Source organism: Mycteria americana, chromosome 9 (assembly GCF_035582795.1).
Source record: "Mycteria americana isolate JAX WOST 10 ecotype Jacksonville Zoo and Gardens chromosome 9, USCA_MyAme_1.0, whole genome shotgun sequence".
Taxonomy (NCBI): Eukaryota; Metazoa; Chordata; class Aves; order Ciconiiformes; family Ciconiidae; genus Mycteria; species Mycteria americana.
The window spans coordinates 6,126,350-6,149,226 of record NC_134373.1 but is presented as its reverse complement, the minus strand read 5'-3'; the positions used below and the strand labels follow the sequence as shown (position 1 = coordinate 6,149,226).

At 44.6% G+C, this 22,877-nt stretch overlaps 1 protein-coding gene across 1 annotated transcript in view; it reads left to right on the top strand.

Annotated features, from left to right (window-relative positions):
• Positions 1 to 22,877, top strand: part of MAP2 (microtubule associated protein 2) — a 75,147-nt gene that overhangs the window by 11,846 nt on the left and 40,424 nt on the right. The window contains exons 2-3 of the mRNA XM_075511225.1: positions 11,389 to 11,502; positions 13,880 to 13,957. Coding sequence (XP_075367340.1) covers positions 11,389 to 11,502; positions 13,880 to 13,957 — 192 coding nt within the window. The remainder of the gene's footprint in view (positions 1 to 11,388; positions 11,503 to 13,879; positions 13,958 to 22,877) is intronic.

Sequence of the window (22,877 nt, the reverse complement as noted above, 5' to 3'; positions counted from 1 at the left end):
CCCCCTGTCTTTGCCTTCCCTGCTGTTTTAGTCTGTGAGGTTACAATACAGAGAAAGAAATCATCTCTTCTCATGCTATATTCATATCCTGAGTAAGGACAGCAAAACCTGATGTGTACTGGTGTTCTGGTTTGGGTTTTTCCATTTTGTGGAGTCGCTACTGGTAGATTAACTGCTCACTTTAAATTAAATCCTTATAATGATCATTAATACAGGTTTGCTTGCCTTTGCCAGCTGAACGGATGGAAATCAGCATAAAGCGGCTGGCATTAACTGCAGATGAGCACTGATGATCCAGTGCCTGTCTGTACCAGCTGTGAAAAGGTTGATGTGGAAATTCAAAGGCAAGACTCAAAGTGAGAGGGCTACGTGCTGGTTTTGATTCTGTCATTTGTTCCTTCGGATGCTGAGCAAAACATTTACGTTTTCCTGTGCTGTTTCACAGACTGACTGCAGAGCGGGGTCAGTGGTGCTTGGAAAACCCATTCTGAGGTGATGGTTTAGAAATGCAGTCTTGGTTGTTTTTTGGGGTTTTGTTATTACTGATGCATTCCTCATGACATGCAAAAAGTGCAGGAAACTGAAGGCACCCCAGCTGTGTACATTAGATCATGTGAGTGAGCCCTTTTCCTGCATGTGGAAAAATACCTGGTCAAAACTTTAATTTTAGTTGCATACAGTGGAAAATAACTGTGAGATATCATTATCTCCAAGGCAGGAAAACCTGTTAGCTGCTTCCCAGAGAGTCATTTTCACTCAGGACTGAGTAGATTGAATACTTCATGGAAATCAGTTTCACTTGGGGTCACTATATACTTTGGTAGGGGAAAATAAACCCCAGATATTTCACTTTTTTGTTCCTGTTTCTTTCCTTGAGGCTAATTCATAGTGATATACGATCAGTTTGGTACAGCTCCCAGCAACCTATAGAGCCTATGGCAGTTGTGATAAAACTAATTTACAGTCTGGTCCTCCCTCCATGGAGCCCGTGCATCTGATGAGACAGATACGTTAATAAAGAAGAGCAGAAGTATCAACTGCCAGTGCTGCATAGATGTGGCAGTCTTGCTGACGTACCCAAAACTGTTTTCATCCATAGCCTTGCACCATGTATGAGAGAAGAAAAAGGCTTCAGCTGTGACTATTGCTTTTTACCCCAAATTCAGACTGTGTGCCAAATCCAGGGTAATGCAGCCTGCACAGGTTGTTGCTGAGCTGTAAAGGGAAATAATCAGCTGTTCTGGTCCGTGAGTTGCTTTCTCTTTCCTTTCACTGTCATCTTTTCTCTCTATTCAAGAATATATTGTCCTTCTAAGCAATTGCTCTGTCAGCTCTTCCTTCTTTTCATCTTTTCGCAGTTAATGTTGCCTCTGGCTTTTTTTTTTTTTAGTTTCTTGTTCTCTCTGTGTGCTCCCAGCTTTGTCCCAGCCATCCAGTGTAGCTCCTCTGTGACCTTGAATTTCCACAGCCGCTTCTCATTTTCTGTACACTTGAGAGCCTTTGGATGCAGACCTCTCCTGGTGGCTACAGTGACCCAAACCCTGGTCTCAGCTCTCCCCACAGCACCCAGATGGTCCCCATCACTGTGGCTGCAGAAGCTTGCAGGTGTTTAAGTGCCCAGAGAAGACAGGTCTGTCAGAAAAAGTGCAAGAGGTAGTTCAGAAGGTGCACTGAGGGCTTTTATGTGCATCTCTCGTACCTTCCTTCTGCAAGAGTAGGTGCACATTTCTCTTTCCTAATCACTTCGCACACTTAGAGGTGTGGGGCCAGTAGTCTCCAAGGGTGGGCAGGCAGTGGATGAGAGCAGGCTGTGTGAGCGGTCAGGGATGAGTCCATCCAGAGGCAGTGACCCAGCAGAGAGACAAGACTCCCTTCCACTGGGGCAGTGCCAGAACAGAGGGGGAGAGATGGCAACACTGCTGAGTGGGACTGAAAACTGCTCTGAAAATCCACCCATGTCACGACCTCTGCGGGACTTGGTTAATTTGTATGTGACACGGGACCTGTTCTGCTCCGCCTGTCTGTGGGCACGCTCACACGCTGATTTTTAAGTACACAACACCATTCCTCGCAGTCGGCAGGAGAAAGACATCTGGCTTGGTAGAGGCGCGGGGTGAGGCTGGGAAGCAGAGCTGGGAAGAGATTAGCTGTGCAGCTGTTGCTGCATTGCAGAGCTAGCTGGTTAAGCAGGGTTGGGCTGGCAGCGTGTGAGCCCTGGGGTGAACAGGGCACGGTATTGCTGCGTTTCATGTGTCACCGTACCCTCTGATGGGATGATCCAGAATTCTGTTGCATTGACAGAATGATTTTCAGTCTTTCTGACCAGGCACGACTAGAAATCCCACACAATGTGTGCACGGGTTGTTAATTTTAAACTTAAATTCAGCAGAGTTTGTGTAGCATACTTTGAATTCTTTTGTAAAAAGATCACAGGAAACACTGTAAAAAGTGTTCAAAATCAGCCCAAAAGGAGCTAAAAATGAACTTTAAGGGACATGTCACCTCCTGCTGTAGGTGGCTGAAGCTCCATTGACTTCTGTGTGCTGTTCTCCCATTTATATTAAAAGAGAATTAGTTCTTAAAAGTCTGTCTATTTAAAATCTTAACATGTACTGAAGTTCAAAACAAATATTGATTTAAAAGTGAGTTACCTGTTACGCGTGTTTACTCACACTCAAAGGATTAAGTCTCCGGTTCTTTGTTTTGAAGCCAAAGTGGTTTCTTCTGCGTGAGTCCTAAGGAGTCCATGATTTAAAGATAGATAGATATAGTTGCTTCATCGTGTAAGTAATGGTTTTAGCTGATACCAAGTCCTAGGAAAGGCCAAGTGGGACCTCACTGCATTGCCCTGGCTGAGGGCCTGGTGTTGTCTGCTTCAGCATTGCATGTTAGCTGTAAATTATATTGCCAATGCATCACATGAAACAGAACCGATTAGCTTTTCCCACCTCTGACTTGGCTGGGAAATGCTGACAGTAGTAAATATTTTGTTCCAGGCAGTAGACTTAAGAAGATATGACTCAGGGGGATGCACAGGGAGCAAGTATTTGCAGTAATGAGGGCTCATTTTTAAAACATTGCTGTGTTGTACTGACATTCGTATGACTCCTTTTTAACAGACTTTCATATTTCAAGGGGAGGGGTGGGGACTGATCCCTTGGTGTTTTGTTTTACAGCTGCTAGACAGCGTGGCAGAGGCCTTTGCCTAATGAACGTACACCAGCATGTGCTGGAGAGCCGGAGGAGAGGGCTCATGGGAGCTTTCTGAATTACTCCTGGCTCCTAGCACAAGTCGTTTTGGATTTTGCCACTTGTGTGCCTTGAGATTTGGACTACCTGTCCAACTCTCTTGCTGACGAAAGTGACCAGGAAAATGCAGTCAGGGCAGTGGAGGTGAAGTACATGCAGAACGTGTGGAAGCAGTCCATGGACAGCGGCCCGAGCCCTGGGCTGCTGCTTCCCTGAATGCTGCAGAGCAACCGGGGGTGCACGGGAAAGCCACCCTCCAGCCTCCTGTTTGTACCAGAGCACAACCGGTCCGACACAGCTCGGCTGCAGCCAGGACACCAGTTTTGCACCAGATTTACTCTGCTATAAAGCAGGTATGTTAAGGGCTGGATAATGGTGATTCAGATTTACAATCCTGAGTTTAAGGAGAAGGTCGGAGGGGCTGTTGAATACCTGAAGTACCCCAAAACACGGAGGCGTAAGCCGTTTGCTGTGGGGCTCAACAGGGTGTGAAGCTGCTGTGTCGGGGATCCAGCTGTAGCTCCCCTGTAGATGCTCTTCTCACATAGTCACTGCAGTATATCTTTCCCCAAAGGTAACCTGAATGTTTGTACTTTTGGGGTTCAATGCATTAAGCAATCAAAGCTATTTCTTTCCCAAAACACAAGCCTTTTCTGACCTGTTCAGTTGGTTAGCCGATAAATCCTGGTCATTAAATTAATCTGTCACTATCCTCATTGATGCTACAGTAGCTTAAAGTCAACGAGTTTATTAGGGAAATGATACTTGTCAGTTGTGTTGTGGTTTCATTTAATTTAAAAGCTGATGTTCCCATTATTTGCCTTCATATCTCCTGCCAATTGCTGCTCATATTGCCAACATCTAGATCAAGGACCTACTTACACCAAAATATTTACACTCACGAAAGCCATTTGAGAGCAAATATTTGACTTCTGTAAAGCTATGTTACTGCTTTTTTCTTCAAGCGCAAGCACTAGTCTGTTGGCATTATTCAGGTTTTGTATAACTTATTCATACTGCTTTGATTGCTGCTGTGCATTTCTCTTTTAATCTGAGTGCAAAAGGCAATACTTAGAGTTGTCACGATCCCAGTGATAAAGTCCAAGGTGCGTCTTTGGTTTTTCCATCAGAAATGTCACTGGGTGAAGCCCAGGTCTTTTTTCCCTAGCGTTTCAGCAGTCTTGACTGAAACAAGAATTGTCCACCAGCTTCCAGGAGAGCTGAGCATGAATTCAGGACCCGTCCTTAGGGGACTGGCTAATGTCTCTAAACAAATCGAATAGCTGTTTGGTTTGTAGTCCTGCTGCACTCGCAATTGTGGTACCCAGAGGGGGGGAAATCCATAGGTCTTCTTTGCTTTTCAAATTGTCAAAGACAGCAAATAGCCACGTTGTAGCTTTCCTTTCTGCAGGAATATATTTGGGGTATTTTGCCTCACTAAGCAGCCAGGTTGCTCTTTGCTTTTGTTGTTGACTCGATTCCACTGTGCCAACAATTAGTGCTGGTTACCTTGGAAACTGCTCTGCACCCCACTGGGGATTTTGACAGGCACATTTTGACTGAAATTGCTTTGTTTTCCCAATTCCACAAGCACACATGTAGCTAATCCTTTTGCTATGCTCTGCCTGTGTTCCTTCCCTAAAATGTAGCAAAATTAATGAAACATATTATTTTATCCTTTCCATCTGTTTGCATCTTTCTTTATCCCTGTTTTAGCCTCAGTGCTCCAGGAGCGTTAATTACCCTTTGCTTTAACTGAGCTCACTGTTAATTTTCTTGGTAGGTGTCTGAGGGGTGACATTGTAAATGCATGTGAAGTTTTGACACAATTTGCAGTCTCCTCCTCTCTGTTCCTCCTTCCTATCATCCCTTTCCTTCAGTTTTCTCCTGGAGCATTTGTTGTGCTGTGCGGTTCCAGCACGTTAAACTTTGTTTATGCCTTAAACCAGTTCTGCTTTACAGAGACCAGATGGCGTCTTCCATGGCTACAGCAAACTCAAGATCCGCTGCCACCGTAGTGGTATCAGGTAGAGCTGTCGCTAGAAAAAGCAGGGGGTGATGCTGCTCCAGTCTGGGAAGAGTGTCCCAGTAAAACTGTGGCGACGTGAAATGCTTTTTCTTTTTAGGAGGAGCTGTCCCTGTTGCTGTGAAATGGGGGAAGAAGTGATATGTGGGCTGAGCGAACTGGCTGAATGGCAGTAATGAAACACAGGCGACTACAGTCAGGGAAGGAGAAGAAGAGCTGGGGAGAGAAACTCTGGTCTGACTGGGGCAACTGTGGCCTGAGAAATCACTGACGCTGTTATGTGAGCTGACGAGCCAGCTGTTCCCCAGGGATAGCTGTACCAGCCCTGGTTCCTCTGCTGGCAGGATCCCTGCGGCAGCGCCGGGGCACGTACCTGCAAAGCAGGAAGATGCCGTGAGCCCTGCCCATAGGAAGTTTCTCCCGTCAAAAACAATCCTCATAATAATAATACAGCATTGCGTAGAGGGGTAGGAGGGAGAGAGAAGAACATAAAAGGTACTGCTGGATGAGGGCTGTCAGAGGCAAATATCTGAGCCTGAGCAGTTTCACCTAGGAAGTGGTGTTAATAGCAAACTCAGCTCCTCAACGGATTGAGCCTGAGGTTATGGTAGGTTGGAAGAGAAAGAGAAAAAGTACCGGAGTCTGAAGGAAAACCATTAAAAAGGACACAAAGGGAGCAGACACCACCCATCACTGCGGAGAGGTGTCACAGATCTAATTTTTGCTCTTGCCATTATAGTTGCCAATTATTTCTAACAGTTTTCTGGAAATATTTGGTGAAAGCTCAGACACCTTTTTTAAAGACTCTTGCCGCCATCCGTACATCTGTCTCTGGGGCTGGTAAACCTGTCTGTTAAAAAAACTTAATGGACTGGAAACGTTTCCTGGGAAATGAAAATAACGTAGGTAATGGATTCAGGTGCCAGTGGAGACATCTGCAGTCAATTGACAACCGCAGCAGCATCAATAAGAAATGAAGGAGGGCTTTGGAATTACATCTTGGCCTTGTACAGGATCTGATCCCAGATCTTTGGCTCTGCTGTAGCCATGCTTTGGCATATAACCTCACTTAACGGCCCCTCATTGAGTCTGTCAGTGAAGGGGGGCTCTCTCAGGTGTCTGGAGGGAGTGTCTGGATGATGCCTACTGCAGTTTAAGCATCGGTGCCAGAGCAAGCTGGGGTGGGGATTGGGCAGCTGCTGTGCCCTTGGGTGTGCTTAAGAGGAGGGCAGCAGCTTTTGAAGGCACCAGGCCTCCTAAACCCAGCAAAGAGGAAAGGTTGCGGCTCCTCAGACCCAGCAGCTGGTTCAGCATCCCATGTGCATCCCAGTACTCTGAAAGGTTTTGTGTCCCTGAGTTATATCTGTGGAGCAGGGAGATTCCAGATGTCCTGATTTGGTATGCTGGGGTTTGTAGAAGAATTGGGCTGACTTCCAAAACCAGGAGCAGAGAGTGCTTGCTCGTTTGAGTATTAACTTTGGTTTAAATTAGCGTAGTGCCCAAGACAGGTGCCTGCCCTCTCAGCAGGGCAGAGTCCCCTGTTCCTGCCAGAGAGCAGCCGTGGCACTAGCAGCAACTGGGCAGACTTGACCTGACAGCCGCATCAGAGCTTGGTCTGAAGTGACAACCTTTAAGCTTGGTCTGAAGTGACAACTTTCTGAGCAGCAGAATCACCATCCCTGTGTGTTAGCTCCCGGCCCCTCGGCTCAGCCTGCTCATCGTCAGGGGGCTTTTGAAAGCTCGTGCTGAGGATCTTTCACAATGTCTCCGCTCTGTTATGGACATCACATTCGAGGACCACCTTTGGGTACCACATTCCCTGAAATCAAACTGGGACACTCAGTCTGCGTCCTGTATCATGAACAGCTGACATCTTGGTAAAAGGGAGCAGCATTTTACTCTCTGCAAAATGCAAAGAAAAGCCATGTCGCTGTTCCTCATTGTGCTGGAGTCTTATGTGAAGCCAAGGTCCTTGTTGCCTTTAAGAAACATATATTTGGTGTTACTTGTCATTTGTTAGTGCCATTTTTGTGACACAAAGTAGAGTCAGAGAATGTCTACCTGCATAAAGAGAGGGAAAATAAATCTCTACAAGCAAATCTCTAATGAATCCAGAGCTTTTAGGCTGTGAAGAATTTGCCTGGCATCCAGGCTGGCTAACTCTCCTTTTTCTTTTTTTGTTCTTTATCATTAGGCTTCCTTGAACTTTAACTGAACCATAAGGAGACTATGAAGAGTCTCAATAGCTGCCCTGTGAGGATTTGACTTACCCATTGGATCTGCTATTTATAGTGTCCATTAGTACAAAAATGTCTGTCCTTTTGCAGCAGTCATGTATAGCAAAAGCACTGCTCTTCTGGCGAACTGCCGGTGCCTCCTGTGTCACCCAAAATATCCATCAACAGAGTGTTCAGAAGTGAGCCTTTCTTGATTAAAAAAACCCAGCCAAACAAACAAACACCCCCCCAACCCCAGAGGCCATTTGTATTTTTATTTTCTTATTTTGCATAGCCTGAAATTGAAATTTCTGTTTTTTCAGGAGGCAACCTTTCACCCCCAGCCATATCTTCCTGTGGAATATAATCTTTGTCCCAAGCAAATTAAATCAGGAAGAGAGCTGAGAGGATGGGAACTGTTTTCCAGCCTTGGAGAGCCCGTTTGCACTCCAGAACCAGTCTAGATGTGAACGAGTGTAAATTCTGTAACAAAGGAGACCATTTTTAATAGGGATTTGTCTTACCTTGCTGGGAGGAGGCTTGCAGTAGCTTGGGTGATGGAGAGCAGGTGACTGAGTGGGTTTCCCTTGGATATGCTCCAGAGTACTAAATCTGGTATACATTTGCATATTCTATATCTGAAAAATTAATTGGAGCCTTTTCTTAAAATTTTCATGTGAAAATAAGCTTAAAAAATTGATTCTTCTAACAGTCTTCCTAATTGAATCTTGATTTGTTCATCTGAGCTAACAGTACAGACTTGATGATGTTAGTTTTGTCAGTAGTGTTGCGATTAGTAGATTCATGGAAATTTTGACAGAAGGGTCACGTGTCACATCCTTCAGGCGTAAAGTGGTGGTGGCAATCGGCGTGGGGTCTTCTGGAGCCGTGGTACTCTGCCAAGCTCTGTGCCATTCTCCATGCTTACCAAAGCTGTTGGGGCAATACTCTTTCCTGTTCTGAAAGAGCAGAATCTGAACAGGGATATGCCAAGTATCAAAGGACACTTTATGGAAGAGCGGTTTGTTTCCTGCCCACGTGTCCACCCATGCAAGGTGCTGCAGCACTCCGCTGCATGGCGTGGCATGGAAGGGGGCACCATGTGTCTGCAGGAAGGGGATGGGCCAAGCCACAGGTTCATTCTCCCAGTTTTATCCCATGTCGCTTGTGCTCTGCAGTCTGCATGTGCCTCACAACACAGGGAATTGTCAGGACCTGTAATGATTCCGAGGGACCGTTTGTGTCCAGTCCACTGCTCTGCAACAGCAGCACCACGTGGCAGTCTGGGAGGGTCTCTGAGGTATCTGTTCCATGTTTCTCACAAGAGGAAGGAACCAAGAGGTGCCGAGAAGGTGAACCAAGAACCAAGAGGTGCACCCCCAGCATCCAGCAGGCATGGAAGCAGGAGAAATTAGAAAAGCCCCAAAATGAGGTGCAGGCCCCTGAAAGGCAGCTGGGAAGGCTGATGGGCTTTACATCAATATCCCTGTTCTTTGGTCCATAGGACTAACCACACGCATGACTTGATTTATGGGGTTATGGTGTTCAATTCGATCTACTTAACAACAAAGTGGAATTTCATCTCATACTAGGGGGATGTTGTTTAATAGAGGGACAGAGAACTAGAGCTGCCATTCGTAGTTTCCTGCTAATACAGGCATCTATATCATATGTAGTCCCTTTCATAAATGCATTGAGCTCCATCTCAAAACCAGTTGAGTTGTTTCCTGCTATGTGGAAGACTGCTAGAACGTCACACCCCTGACAGTAGGAAAGCAGTGTCTTCAGATTTCTAGTCTGAATTTATCCTTGGCAAGTTTGTACTCATGTATTCTTGGGCTAACGGTGTTTTAAATCAGGTTTTTATTTCGTTGCTTGGTAGTTGTTCTGACATTCATCCATCTACTCTTGCTGTTGGCTGCAGCCAATAAAACTATCGCAGTCACTGCCCTCCTGGCAACCAGTCAGGAGGGAAATGAATTGTAAGATATAAATACCAACAATTATGAATGTTCTTTGCCAGTGGGTGGGTTTTTTTAATATCTCGTTACATAGTTTGTGCAAAAGAGACACTAACGTAGCACTTTGTTTTTAGGCAAACACGACTCTGAAAGTCAAGTAACTCACAGCTATGCTTTTTGGGAGAAAAAAATCAGCTTTTCTGAACGACAAATGAAGAGGAATAACTTTACATTAAAAGTACAAAGGAATTCTGTAAGACTACTAACTGTGAGAAGAAAGCATCATTATTAATCTAATGGACAGCGTCCCTTGTTAGGTTGGTTGCTGTAAAGTTACATGTAGGGCATTGATTTAAATATACTTCCCCTTCGCAGCTGGTCCTTGCCTGAAGGACGCAGTAACGGGTGAGCAGAGAGCTTTTATTTCTGCCCTCAGGATGGGTGATTAATGGGGGCTCTGCGAGTGACTCCTGGCAGGAGCAGGGTGTATTGCCGTCTGCCATTAGAAACCTCTGTCTCCACGCGCGGGGTGGAGCAGCACTGAAATTCTTGCTCTGTTTTCAGGTGTGTGCCCAGCCATGCAGCTGGTGGGCCTGCGGCTGTGCAGCTTGTTGCCTTCCCTAGGGCTCAGGTCTGTGTCGGGTCCCGGCACCCTGCGTTTGGAACAACTCTCAGCCAGCACTCAGAAATAGCTGGAGAGTAAAGGGGTTTATTTCCCCTGAGTTTGGCTATGAGAGGGAGGAGTATGTTGATTAATGAGTAAGGGAGAGTGGACTAATACACAGATAAGAAAACAAAACCCTTTTTCTCTTGAATTCTTTTGCAGATGGTTCTGCGGGACCAACCCTTAAGTCCTTGATTTGCTAGATCAAAGGTGCCTGAACTGCCCTTAGGGCAGGAAACCTCTGGTTACTTCCACATGCAGTTGTGTGCCTGATGACATTTCACTGCACCTTTGAGTGGGTCTAGAGCTGAGCTGAGATACAATTTCTCAAGTTTGGAAGTATTTACTCCCTGAGTGGTCCCACCGCCGTTCTCTGCTCACCAGAGCACCCAGTTCCTCGGCCCCTCTCGGGCATGCCACACGTTGAGGGCAGTGGGGAAGAGCAAAGCACAGGTCCTGTGGTACCTGGGTCTGTCAGGCATGCAATGCCTCAGCTGGCTCCACACGAGTCCCCCTTCCCTGTGCCGAGCACGGCGAGAGCGAGGGGCCGGAGGCCAAGCCTGTGTCTGAGACCGGGGCCCGAGAGCCCACCCCACCAAACTGATGTTATCCTCTGCAATCCCTCTGCATGATATTCAGACCTACTGTTTAAATAAAGCTTTGTGTTGAAGTCTTAAAACGGGTGAGGAGGACAAAGTATACATTTTAATCATACAGAAATGTTATTTGGCCCTTCTTTTTCAAGTCCCTCATCAGCATAGCTGCCTGTCTGGGAGGTGGCTTTAAAGCATACTAACTGTGTGCTGATGAGGAGGAAATATAATCCAAAGTGCATTTAAGACTGCAGCTAATTCCATATATTAAATGTCAAGAAATCGCATTACTCAGCTGGCCATTCTACCCCTGTTTGCAAAACAATACCTGCAAAAATATTTCTAGACATTTAATAAATGATCATCTTAAAATTTTGCAGTTGCTGCACATTGTCCCTAACAGAAAGAGCATTTAATGATACTTTGTACATCTTACTGTAAAGGCTGGGGTCCTGGTTTTTATAAATACTCAGCATTTTCTACTGAGAGATCTTTGGAATATCTCGTCCTTCTGTTTTATTTTTAATGATTTGCTTATATTTCAGGAAAAAAGATTACCTTTTAAAATGGATGAAGTCAGCCTCCATTTTTTATTGTTTAAGCTAATCTTTATAATTTTAAAACATCATTCTTATTAGCATACTTTTCTTTGTTTTTTCTAACTTCGCTGCTGCCACAGAAGAAGTGTCTGCGAGGATAGTACAAGTAGTAACAGCTGAAGCTGTAGCAGTCTTGAAAGGCGAACAGGAAAAAGAAGCCCAGCACAAAGATCAGCCTGGACCACTACCTTTAGGTAAAACGAGACAAAGAATGTTCAAAGTATCCTCGTGCTGCAAATGTTATAACATTATTATATATGTATGTATATTACAAAAAACAGTTACAGCTGTGTATTCATATAGGTTATGGTCCTGGGTAAACTGCAGCACCACTGGATAAATGCTGGAACCACGTAATAGTAGCGGTATACTTGTCGCCCCAGTTCTTCACAGCCCTGTGACTGTCTCATTCACTGTTTGCTCTAACAGCAGTTCTCCACCTGGTTTCTGACTCCCGAGCGGCGCAGCTGTGAATGTAATTGGTGGTAGTGGTTTTGTCGTCATGTTTGGTGGGAACCAGCCACGCTCAGAGCCACTTTGTGTTCAGCTATGTACAACGTGAGAGAGAAAGATTAAGGTCTGAAGAGGCAAAGATGAGAGGACAGGCATATAAAAAGAAAGTGAGGCTTTGCTGGTTGGGTGGTAGCTACTCAAAAAGATGGAGGAGGAGCACCTCAGCAGGAAGCAGAGAGGAATGAGGCACACCAGGTGAGGGTGGGAGAAGTGTTAGCAGCTGGGCCGGCTGAGGGAAGGTTGTGGGAGAGGGAGTTACATGTGGTAGAAGCAAATGCCAGTGGTCCAGACTGCGAATGGTACTACTGCCACTGGTCCATGCTGTGCCCCAATCCTCCTGCTGGCTCCTTTGTGAAATGTCTCTCTGAAATACCAGTATGTATGTGTGTATATATATATATAAAAAAGTAAGTATACAGCCATTTGTACATACAGTGTTTCCTCCCTGCCAGAAAATTTCACAGTAGCTCAAAATATGTACACCAAAGGCCAGAGAAAGGCCGTACTCTGTCCTGAGGTAGGGCAAGTCTTGCAAGCCTGCCCCAGGATAAGTTCTGCTGAGTGCATGTACGTTGTGATCAAATCAAAATAATGCCTTGTGGTATTTTCCCCACAGGCACTCTGCTTTGTTTGGTACACTGGCTGGACCCTGCTTAGGAATGAATTAAAGTCAATGAGTAATTTAGAATATTTGTTGGAAATTTGGTTCCCAAGGTCTTTTGCTTCATTGAACTAATTTTGAACTGCAGCAGGGAGATGTGTTGCTTGGTAATTCCCTTCTTTACAGAGGCTCAATTTTACATGGAAGACCCCAATTCTGCAAAACACTTTGTACATATTTAAGCACAGATTGCTTCACTGGGGCCTGGGGGAGACAAAATGGATATTCAGTTCCATCCAGTTAGATAAGGCATTTTAAAAATATTTTGAGAAGTATGTCTTCAGTTAGAAACTGTTGTGTTACAGTTCCTGTGGTCAGTGACTATTAAATAAGTGCGGGTAGAATTTCATTGTGATGAAGATACAAATATTCTGTCCCTGGACAGCACATTGTAAGGACAAGTTGCTTAAGAGTCTCTTCCAAACCACATGGAACTCAGTAGGAGGAGGCCTGGGAAATTCTGCTGGGGCTTTGAAACTGGCCTTTCTATGCTTGGGAAGAAGCCCTGAATCAGAAACTGAGATCTGCCTGTTGAGAGGTGCCATTTATAAGACAGATCTGTTAAAACAGATTTGTTACTTCTTTTTTTTTTTTTTAAAAACATTGGTTAAGCCCCAGTAGTTGATCTGTTTTTCAAGAAAAAAATTCTCGAAGTGATTGGTATGAAATCAGATGCAGAGGTTAGGCTGAGTTCATTTAAGAAGCAGTTTGTTTAGGATTTCATTGTACTTGAATTGAAATAATTGAAAAAACATCATCTGGTTTCAGCATTTAGTCTCGTGACTGGGAATGCATCCAAAAACCTGGTCTAAGTGCATCTAAGATTTCACTGCGCCTTGCTCAGCTGAATCACTATTATGTCATGGATGACATAAGTTCCCTATGCTGATGTCTTTTGTATTTAGACGAGCAATATTTGCATGTATTCTGTGATTAACCTTGAACTCACCAGAAGGAAAAAAAAAGTGTGCAGAATGTTTTTTGTTCATGTACTCAAGCTAAATTGAAGAGATTGGGTGCTAGTTTCTGACAGTCAGCGTGAATTTGTAAAATCTCTCATGCTCAGATGCTTTATTGTTGTTGCCTTGAGTGACTGAAGGTTTTCTAAGTGGAAATACTGGTTTAAAAGATAAGTTCATACTCGATTTTTGTATTGTACTCTATGACCAGCATTTTGTAAATAATTCATACCATCTGAAAAAAAAAAAACAACCCCCCTTTTATTATAACTTTAAAAATCCATGTATTCTGAAAAGGTCTATCTGAAAACCCACTAGGCACAAGTCCCCATCGAGTAATTCTCTCAGCTGGGCAGAACAGGCTGACTGCAGCTAGTATCAAGCATTGGTCTCCCGGGAATTAATTGCTGTATGTCGTTTTCATGGTTCGATTTCTAGCAGTCGAAGAGTCAGCCAACCTGCCTCCTTCCCCGCCTCCATCGCCAGCTTCCGAGCAGACTGGAGCTCTGGAGGAAGGTAAGGGTCTCCTGGATGTTGCGGTGCACAGCTGTCAGCAGAGGGATGAGACATGAATCTAAAGGATGGGGGAATCAGAAAATGGAGATACTTTCTGCAGCTTCATGCGAAAAGATAAGGCATTCCCCAGCAATAACTCCCCATCTGCAAACCAACTGCAATGCATGGATGAGGTAGACACATATGCACAGAGGTAACTGGCAGGATATGTTAAGTACATCCATATTAAACAAAAAAAGATGGTGGTGCTCACCTGTTTATCAGTTATATGCAATATGAGCCAAGATGTCTGCTGTCCCAATGTGGTCACCAAAACTATGATTCAGTATGGGTCATCTTTATTTTCTTTGGATTTGTTTGGCTGCTTTTTTTAATTACCATTAGCTTTGTTTTTGAAATCTTAAATGCATGAAAGCAAGGAGATTCAGAGGTGGATCATTTCTTTTGTCTTCAACCTGTCATTCATGCTTCAATGCCTATGTGTATTGGGGGTTCTGTACACGGAGTGCAGGAGTCAAATTCTAGTCTCACAAAGCAAATTTCTACTCTCTTCTGCACAATGAATGTTCAATTTCAGTAGCCCATGATCACTACATTTTCCTCCTGCTAAAATCACCTCCAGCAAAGAGCTTAAGCGCTGGCTTAATTTTAAGCAGAGGCCTAAATCCCAGTGAAGTTGTCACAATGGTAAGCATGTGCATCGGTGCTTTGTTCAACAGAAGACAACTGCTGCATCAAGGCCATCAGGATAGGGGGACAGCAATATGTTAAAACTGAGCCATACCACGTGGATATGAGGGAAGGATTTGGGTTCAGAATCTCCAGGGGACTGTCAGTTGAACTCTGCCATGTCAATAGCATTTTTATGTGTCCATTTATTTCCTTCTTGGATTTTCTTTTAGCATTTTTCTTTCTTTTTGTTAAATAAGTGCATGAAAATAATTTCTTATCATCTGCTGAACAAACTTTGTTGGTATTTTAACACAGAGCCTCTATTAATTTTGCAAGTGGATGGTTCCGATTTCATGTGCTAAAGTAGTCTGACTCTCAGTTTATCAGGACACTGCAATTAGGCATGTTCCATCCTGCGGTCATTTTTGAGATAATGCAATTACAGGCTGTGTTAACAACAACATTTGTCAGTCCACTGTACTAGAATACCTACTGGATGTGGTTAGTAACCAATATAAAAAAATTGGATTAATTGATTGTTGGGGTTTTTTAAAAACATCTGCACGTTGTTTGTTTAAAAAAATACTACAACAGTTCCTAGACTCATCACCCAGAGGTAATGGTAATCAGAACTACTATCTGAAAAGGAAGCTAGTAGGGCATTAGCAAAGGCTTTTAGAATTGTTACCAGGTTTTTACCACTATTTTTTAATGTATAGTTCACTTGACTAGTTCAGCGTATGCTTTTTGATTTTTCATATCACAAAAAAGGGCTTGTTCTTCTGCTTCAGGCCAGTGTCAAGGTTCTTACATCATACATCCTTAGTTGAGGATTAGCTTTGCGTACTGTTTCTATCAGCAGTAGTATTTACATGTATTTTAGGATTTTATAAAGTACTTATATCGATTAATTGACAGGAGGTTGTAGATTGAAATCATTTTGCTAGTTGTATTAACACAAGAAGGTGGCAAAACACTATACAACTCGAGCTTATTATGAACCTCCAGACTGTGCTGTTCCCAGCTGTGCATATGACTCAGCAAGTCACTTAACATTGTTGTTTTTCTCTTTCCTTGCATGTAGAATTAGTTAATATAATCGCACTTACTTACCTGCCCTGCAGGGGTGGTTGCAAGGACTGAAAGGTCAGTGTTTGGGAGACGTTTTGATGACTGACACAATGCCACAGTTTTTAAAAACATGCAAATCATTTCCTTTAACGTTATTCAAAAGAGACTTTTCCATGACAAGATTTCAATTCAACCTTTCTTTTTTCAGAGCAGATGGCCTGTATAAATCCTGAAAGTGTAGGTTTGTAAGGGAAGTATGGACAGAAATGATGTGCTGAGTCATTAATGCACTCACAGAATCACAGAATCACAGAATCATATTGGTTGGAAAAGACCTTTAAGATCATCGAGTCCAACCATAAACCTAACACTGCCAAAACCACCACTACACCATGTCTCTAAGTACCTCATCCAAACGTCCTTTAAATACCTCCAGGGATGGCGACTCAACCACTTCCCTGGGCAGCCTGTTCCAATGCTTGATAACCCTCTCGGTGAAGAAAAATTTCCTAATATACAGTCTAAACCTCCCCTGGCGCAACTTGAGGCCATTTCCTCTTGTCCTATCACTTGTTACCTGGGAGAAGAGACCAACCCCCACCTCTCTACAACCTCCTTTCAGGTAGTTGAAGAGAGCGATAAGGTCTCCCCTCAGCCTCCTTTTCTCCAGGCTAAACAGTCCCAGCTCCCTCAGCCGCTCCTCATAAGACTTCTGCTCCAGACCCTTCCCCAGCTTCGTTGCCCTTCTCTGGACACGCTCCAGTACCTCAATATCCCTCTTGTAGTGGGGGGCACAACACTGAACACAGTATTCGAGGTGCGGCCTCACCAGTGCCAAGTACAGGGGCACAATCACTTCCCTACTCCTGCTGGCCACGCTATTTTTGATACAAGCCAGGATGCCATTGGCTTTCTTGGCCGCCTGGGCACACTGCTGGCTCATATTCAGGCGGCTGTCAACAAACACCCCCAGGTCCTTCTCTGCCAGGCAGCTTTCCAGCCACTCTTCCCCAAGCCTGTAGCGTTGCATGGGGTTGCTGTGGCCCAAGTGCAGGACCTTGCACTTGGCCTTGTTAAACCTCATACAATTCACCCCAGCCCATGGATCCAGCCTGTCCAGGTTCCTCTGCAGAGCCTGCCTACCCTCCAGCAGATCAACACTCCCACACAACTTGGTGTCATCTGCAAACTTACTGAGGGTGCACTCGATCCCCTCGTCCAGATCATTGATAAAGATGTTAAACAGGACTGGCCCCAACACAGAGCCCTGGGGAACACCGCTTGTGACCGGCCACCAATCGGAGTAAACTCCATTCACCACCACTCTTTGGGCCCGGCCGTCCAGCCAGTTCTTTACCCAGCGAAGAGTACACCCGTCCAAGCCATGAGCAGCCAGTTTCTCCAGGAGAATGCTGTGGGAGACCGTGTCAAAGGCTTTACTGAAGTCTAGATAGACAACATCCACAGCCTTTCCCTCATCCACTAGGCGGGTCACCTTGTCATAGAAGGAGATCAGGTTGGTCAAGCAGGACCTGCCTTTCCTGAACCCATGCTGGCTGGGCTTGATCCCTTGGTTATTCTCTACATGCCATGTGATAGCACTCAGGATGATCTGCTCCATCAGCTTCCCCGGCACCGAGGTCAGGCTGACAGGCCTGTAGTTCCCCGGGTCCTCCTTCCGGCCCTTCTTGAAGATGGGTGTCACATTCACTAATCTCCAGTCAGCAGGGACTTCCCCAGTTAGCCAGGACTGCTGGTAAATGATGGAAAGGGGCTTAGTGAGCTCTTCTGCCAGCTCCTTCAACACTCTCGGGTGTTGAAGGTCCATCAGGCCCCATAGACTTGTGAGTGTCTAAGTGGTGCAGCAGGTCACTCACCATTTCCCCCTGGATTATGGGGGCTCCAGTCTGGTCCCCATCCCTATCTTCCAACTCCAGGGGCTGGGTACCCATAGAACATTCAGCCCTGCTAATAAAGAATGAGGCAAAGAAGGCATTAAGTACCTCAGCCTTTTCCTCATCCTTGGTCACTGTGTTTCCTCCCCCATCTACTAGGGGCTAGAGATTCTCCTTAGCTCTCCTTTTGCTGCTAATGTATTTGAAGAAGTGTTTTTTGTTGTCTTTTATAGCAGCAGCCAGACTGAGCTCTAACTCAGCTTTGGCCCTTCTAGTTTTCTCCCTGCACAACCTCGCTACACCTTTGTAGTCCTCCTGAGTTGCCCGCCCCTTCTTCCAGAGGTCATAGACTCTCCTCTTTCTCCTCAGTTCGAGCCAGAGCTCTCTAGTCAGCCAGGCCGGTCTTCTTCCCCGCCGGCTCGTCTTTCGGCACCTGGGGACAGCCCGCTCTTGTGCCTTTAGGACTTCCTCCTTAAAGAATGTCCAGCCTTCCTGGACCCCTTTGCCCATAAGGGCTGCCTCCCAGGGGACTCTCTCGACCAGTCTCCTAAACAGGCTGAAGTCCGCCCTCCGGAAGTCTAAGGTGGCAGTTTTGCCGACCCCCCTCGCTGCTTCTCTACGTATCAAAAACTCTATCATTTCATGATCGCTCTGCCCAAGACAGCCTCCAACCATCACATGGCTCACTCTTCTGGAAGCTTCTTGTTTATGTCCGATTCTGAAACTGGAACTCACAGCAGAGTTGGTTGATGAACAGAAGGAACTTGAAAAAAGTTTCACCGGAAGTATATTATGCTGCTTTTTCCCAAAATATCAGTGTTGTCAATTCAATGTAGGTAATGGTAGTAAAAATCTTGTGTTCTGCTCTGTGTTAGAAGATGTAGTCCTTATTTTCCGTGGGTAAGTTGAACTTTTGCTGACTTGAGTGAGCCAGACCTGTCATTTTTATTCAGGCAAAGCTCCCATTCGGAAGAGTTTGCCTCAGTAGGGTTTGACCCAGTTTTGCTGTACTTGTTTAAACCTTCAGTTCCCTATACCATCTGGCTATCCATCCTCATGCACCTTTACATTGCCTGTATGTCTTTCTGCTCAGTAGAATACAATTTATGAATTTAACCCAATTCTACGGTTGTTGAGCAAAAAACGTGAGCACTTGGTGTATCTACCTCAGACCTCCTTTTTTCCCATTCTCTTAGAACATTTTCCTAATGCACTTGTCAGTGTGTGTTGCATTGCTCTGAATCCAAAAGAGACTTCCTTCAGTCATAGTAGGAAGGAAATCACTGTTGTAGACATGACAAAGGTGGATGTGGCCAGCCATGCAGCAAACACAAATTAAAAAAAAAAAAGGTAGAAAAGACAGAGAGGTTTGTGGGTCAAGTGTATTTCATGAGAGAAAGGAGTCAGTGGATGTAGGTTTCTTTCTTTCATTTGGCTGCAGAAAAACATTCAGATGAGCCTGTCCCTTTTTACTGCTGCAGAAGGTAAGATAACTAATTTGCCTTACTGAAATTATTTCATTTATTTCAACTATAGTAACATAATTTTGCTCAGGAAATGAAATTTTCCCTAGCACCGTCTAATCCTTTTATCAGTTGTATCTGGTCATGCAGGGCTGATGCGATATTCTCTTGCCAACTTGGCATTTCTTTTGTGCTCTGTGCCTTTTGACAATGGTCAACAATGTCTTCATGTAAAAATTTTTCTAAATGTTACAAGACAGAAGGATGCCTCTGATGGACTGTCTTCCATTTTGAAATAGGCATTTCAGGTTAAGCTTTAGGTACCAAATAAGAATATTTTGCAAACTGAAAGGAACCAAGTGTCCTATAAAAATGGATTTATTTACAGTGAAAATTACTTCTTGAAAGGCATTTTCAAAAGATACCTGGAAGCTAAAGCAGAATTAGCCTTTGTGAGAAGTTATTTTAATCTTGGACTTCAGAATACATTGGGGATTTTTCCCATGCTTTGAGATGGAATAGAACTATTAGAAGGGACTAAAATAACAAAGAAAGGCTTTTTCTTGTTGCTGAAATAAAAGCATATCCTCCTTTAAAGACAACATTATCCTGTTAATGAAATTATCCGCAGTAATTTTGAAAATGTCTTTATTAAAACTGATAAATAAACAATGTAAATCTGTAGTAGCTACAGATGTAACAGCCCCAAACAATACTAGACTTTGCACTCCTAATGATTTTGCACCATCACAATAATAGGTATTAAGCATTTTTACTGTTGTCAGTTCCTGTAGTTTTAAGGAGCAGAGGCAGGGCCTCTATCTTCTTGCCTACAATCTAGCCAGAGCCTATAAAGAAGGCATTTTCAGCCTTGTTTGCATCAGTATAGAGAAGTCCTGGGGTTTCATCTTCACTCTTGTTGATGCATTTTTACTTCTGAAGGGCCTCTGGATAAATATGACCCACAGCTGGAAGGAGAACCTCCCCTTTTGCACATCCTCCTTCTCCGTGTTCTGCTTCTGACCATATCAACCTTCCGTTCTTTTCTCCCCAATGTCCCAGTTCCAGGAGAAGAGATGGCGTCAACCCTTTCCACTCTTGTCCACAGTAATACATAGACTAGTGTGAGGGCACCCTGCAAAGAAGCAGGAGTTGTAGTTTTGAATCTTCTCAGGTTTAGGAGGGAGTTGATTCCTGGTCTCTCGCATCCTGAGACGTGCCCTCACCCCCTGTAACTAGCCTTTTGCAAATTGTGAGCCCCCTCAAATCTGTCACTGAATTTTGTAGAAGCTTCTAGGGAGAGGAAATCCACAGGTTCTGCATTGCAAGCGGAGCAAGATGCTTCCCTGCAACCTTGCTGCCGACTCTTAAGTACTAGGGAAAGGTGGGAAGCTCAGGTTCAGCCCTGTGTTTGGCATTTCCTATTGTAGTGCTCTGCAGAGCTTCCTGCTTGGCAGAGGCAGGTTGCTGTCTTATCTTTCCACACCTGCCTCTTTTAAGCATGCATAAACCCCTGAATCTGGGGTTTGGATTCCACTACAAGAGCGAAGCAACTAAACTGTCAGTGGTTCAGGCACTCTTTGTGCCCTGGAAGAAATTGTGAGAACAGTTCTCTTGAGCTAAGTTCCATGGGTGGTATTTGTGTATGTGCATAGGTGCTTATAGCATACCTTCAGTCCTGGCTGGCCTCAGGGCTGTGACGGAGTCTTAAACATGGGTAATCTTCCTTTTGCAGCACAATGATACATATTTGAGCTACTAATACTGCCATTGATGAATAATTTTTTGTCCTTTTTGTGGGTGATTGAGCCTGAATGGGTTCCTACTACAGCATTCTTTTTCTAGGCAGAAGAAATATATGTCATTACATTACATACAGGACGCTTGCTGCCATGTTGCTGCAGAAAGCAGAGGGTGCCTTTTTTAAAGACACAGATGTTGTCTTGTCATGGTGTGCTATGGAAAGAAGCTTAAAACTTACTGTTATTTGCCAGGAAGAAGCTTAGAGCTCTTATAGATGGAATTGGTTTGGTCACAATATGTCACCAGATGATAAGGATGGATAAAAATTGCTTTCCAAGACTTGGGAAATGGTAGTTACAGCAGCATTCATGAGCTGTCTTGTTTTTGGGTCACACACAGAGACCTGCTTAATATCTGTTACACTGCCTGTGTTAAAGCCTTGCTTTCTGACTCAGTGTTTTGGATCTGAGAGGAAGGTTTTAGAAGCTCTGGGGAAACTCTTTTAAGTTGTAATTGCCTGGAGAAAGGCCAGGGACACTGGGCATGGACTTGTTCTTAAAGCTAATAGGAAATCCAATGGGATAGCTGCAGCTGCTGAAGGCACCCCATGAATGTAGTGTTCATCAAACTGCCAGTTGTCATATACAGAGAATGGGCTTAAACATATTTTCTGTCGTACTACATGTTTAGTTTTTCATAGCTCTATTTATGGTGAGAGGGCACCTTAGCCTACACGAGCTCTCAAGTCTCCCCTTTAGGTTTGTATGGATTGGATGGTAGGCCAATAATTTTTATGGGGCTGTATTATTTTTCTTTGTCTTGCAAAACCAAACCCAAGCTCCCCTTCCCTGTAGCTGTCAGTAGCTGGTGTAGTCCTGAGATGATTATGTGATTATCTGCGATGCTACAGTGACGGGTGAATAAAGCTGTCATTCCAAAGCATTGGCAAACACTGAGGTGGGAGCTAGTTCACCCACAGAAACATGACACAACAGCATAAAATATAGCACTAACAGAGATTGCTGTGTGCAGCTTTATGTGGCCTTTATCAGGAAAAAAGGGAGATAGCAATTTGGGGAAGGGTTTTTTTTTTTCTTCTTTTTTTAAATGTTACTTATTTAGAGGGAAAGGAAGAAAGTGGGGAAGTTTGAAACAGATACAAATGAGACATAAAACCACCATTGACCAAAGTGTAAGCTGGCTTGCTTTTTAATTAAAAGGCTTTTTAAAACTTGCACTTTCCAGTACTTCACCTGATGACTACGAAGGATACAACTGTGTCGGGGTACCTCAGAGGTTTTTAATACAGTCAGTCAGCTGTATAAGACACAAGAGTATCAGGGCAAGTTGTGAGATGTGGATTGTGTACAATAAGTATTCCTCTAAATAATGAGTGTATAGTTTTGAAATGCACTTACTCCGACAGTTGGTTTCCAATGTCCATAAACGCTGTAGGAAACGCCACGTACGTGGCCCATGTGTTAAAATGCACAGCTGCCTCATTCCTCCATCCCGCCTTAACCTGTAGCCTGGCTGATGTCATCCACTCTGCAGTATGACATAGTGGCTGGTGTTGCTAGTGCATGCATCCATCCTGTCTTGTCTTTCCTTTGTCTGTCTGTCTGTCCTGCAGTTTTTGTCTGTGTGTGTCTATTTGTAGATGAAGGGGCGGAGGATAAGGTGGGACCACTACAGCACTGCCCAGGCTGTGGGCCTGCTGCCAGCAGGGAGTGGCGTAAACACCTGGCCCCCTCCATTTCAGTGTCTGTGCCTGATGATGAGCCCTACAATTCGGATGAGGAGTACTATGAACACCCTTTGTTCAGCTCGGAGTGGACTGGCTCTAGTACACATCCCAGTGCCACAGTGAAGAGCACAGAGGTCTTGTTGGGCCATGATGAAGGTGAACTGAGCATGGTCCCATTTTGTTCCTCTTCCCCTGTACCCACCTGCCATCCATTCCATTATATGTGTGCCTGGGATTGCTGCTTTCTGGGGAGGGAAACCTAGTTGTGTTTTCTCCCCACATGGAAGTGACGCCCCTCCAGAGTCTCTCCATCACAAAGCGAAGCTGCA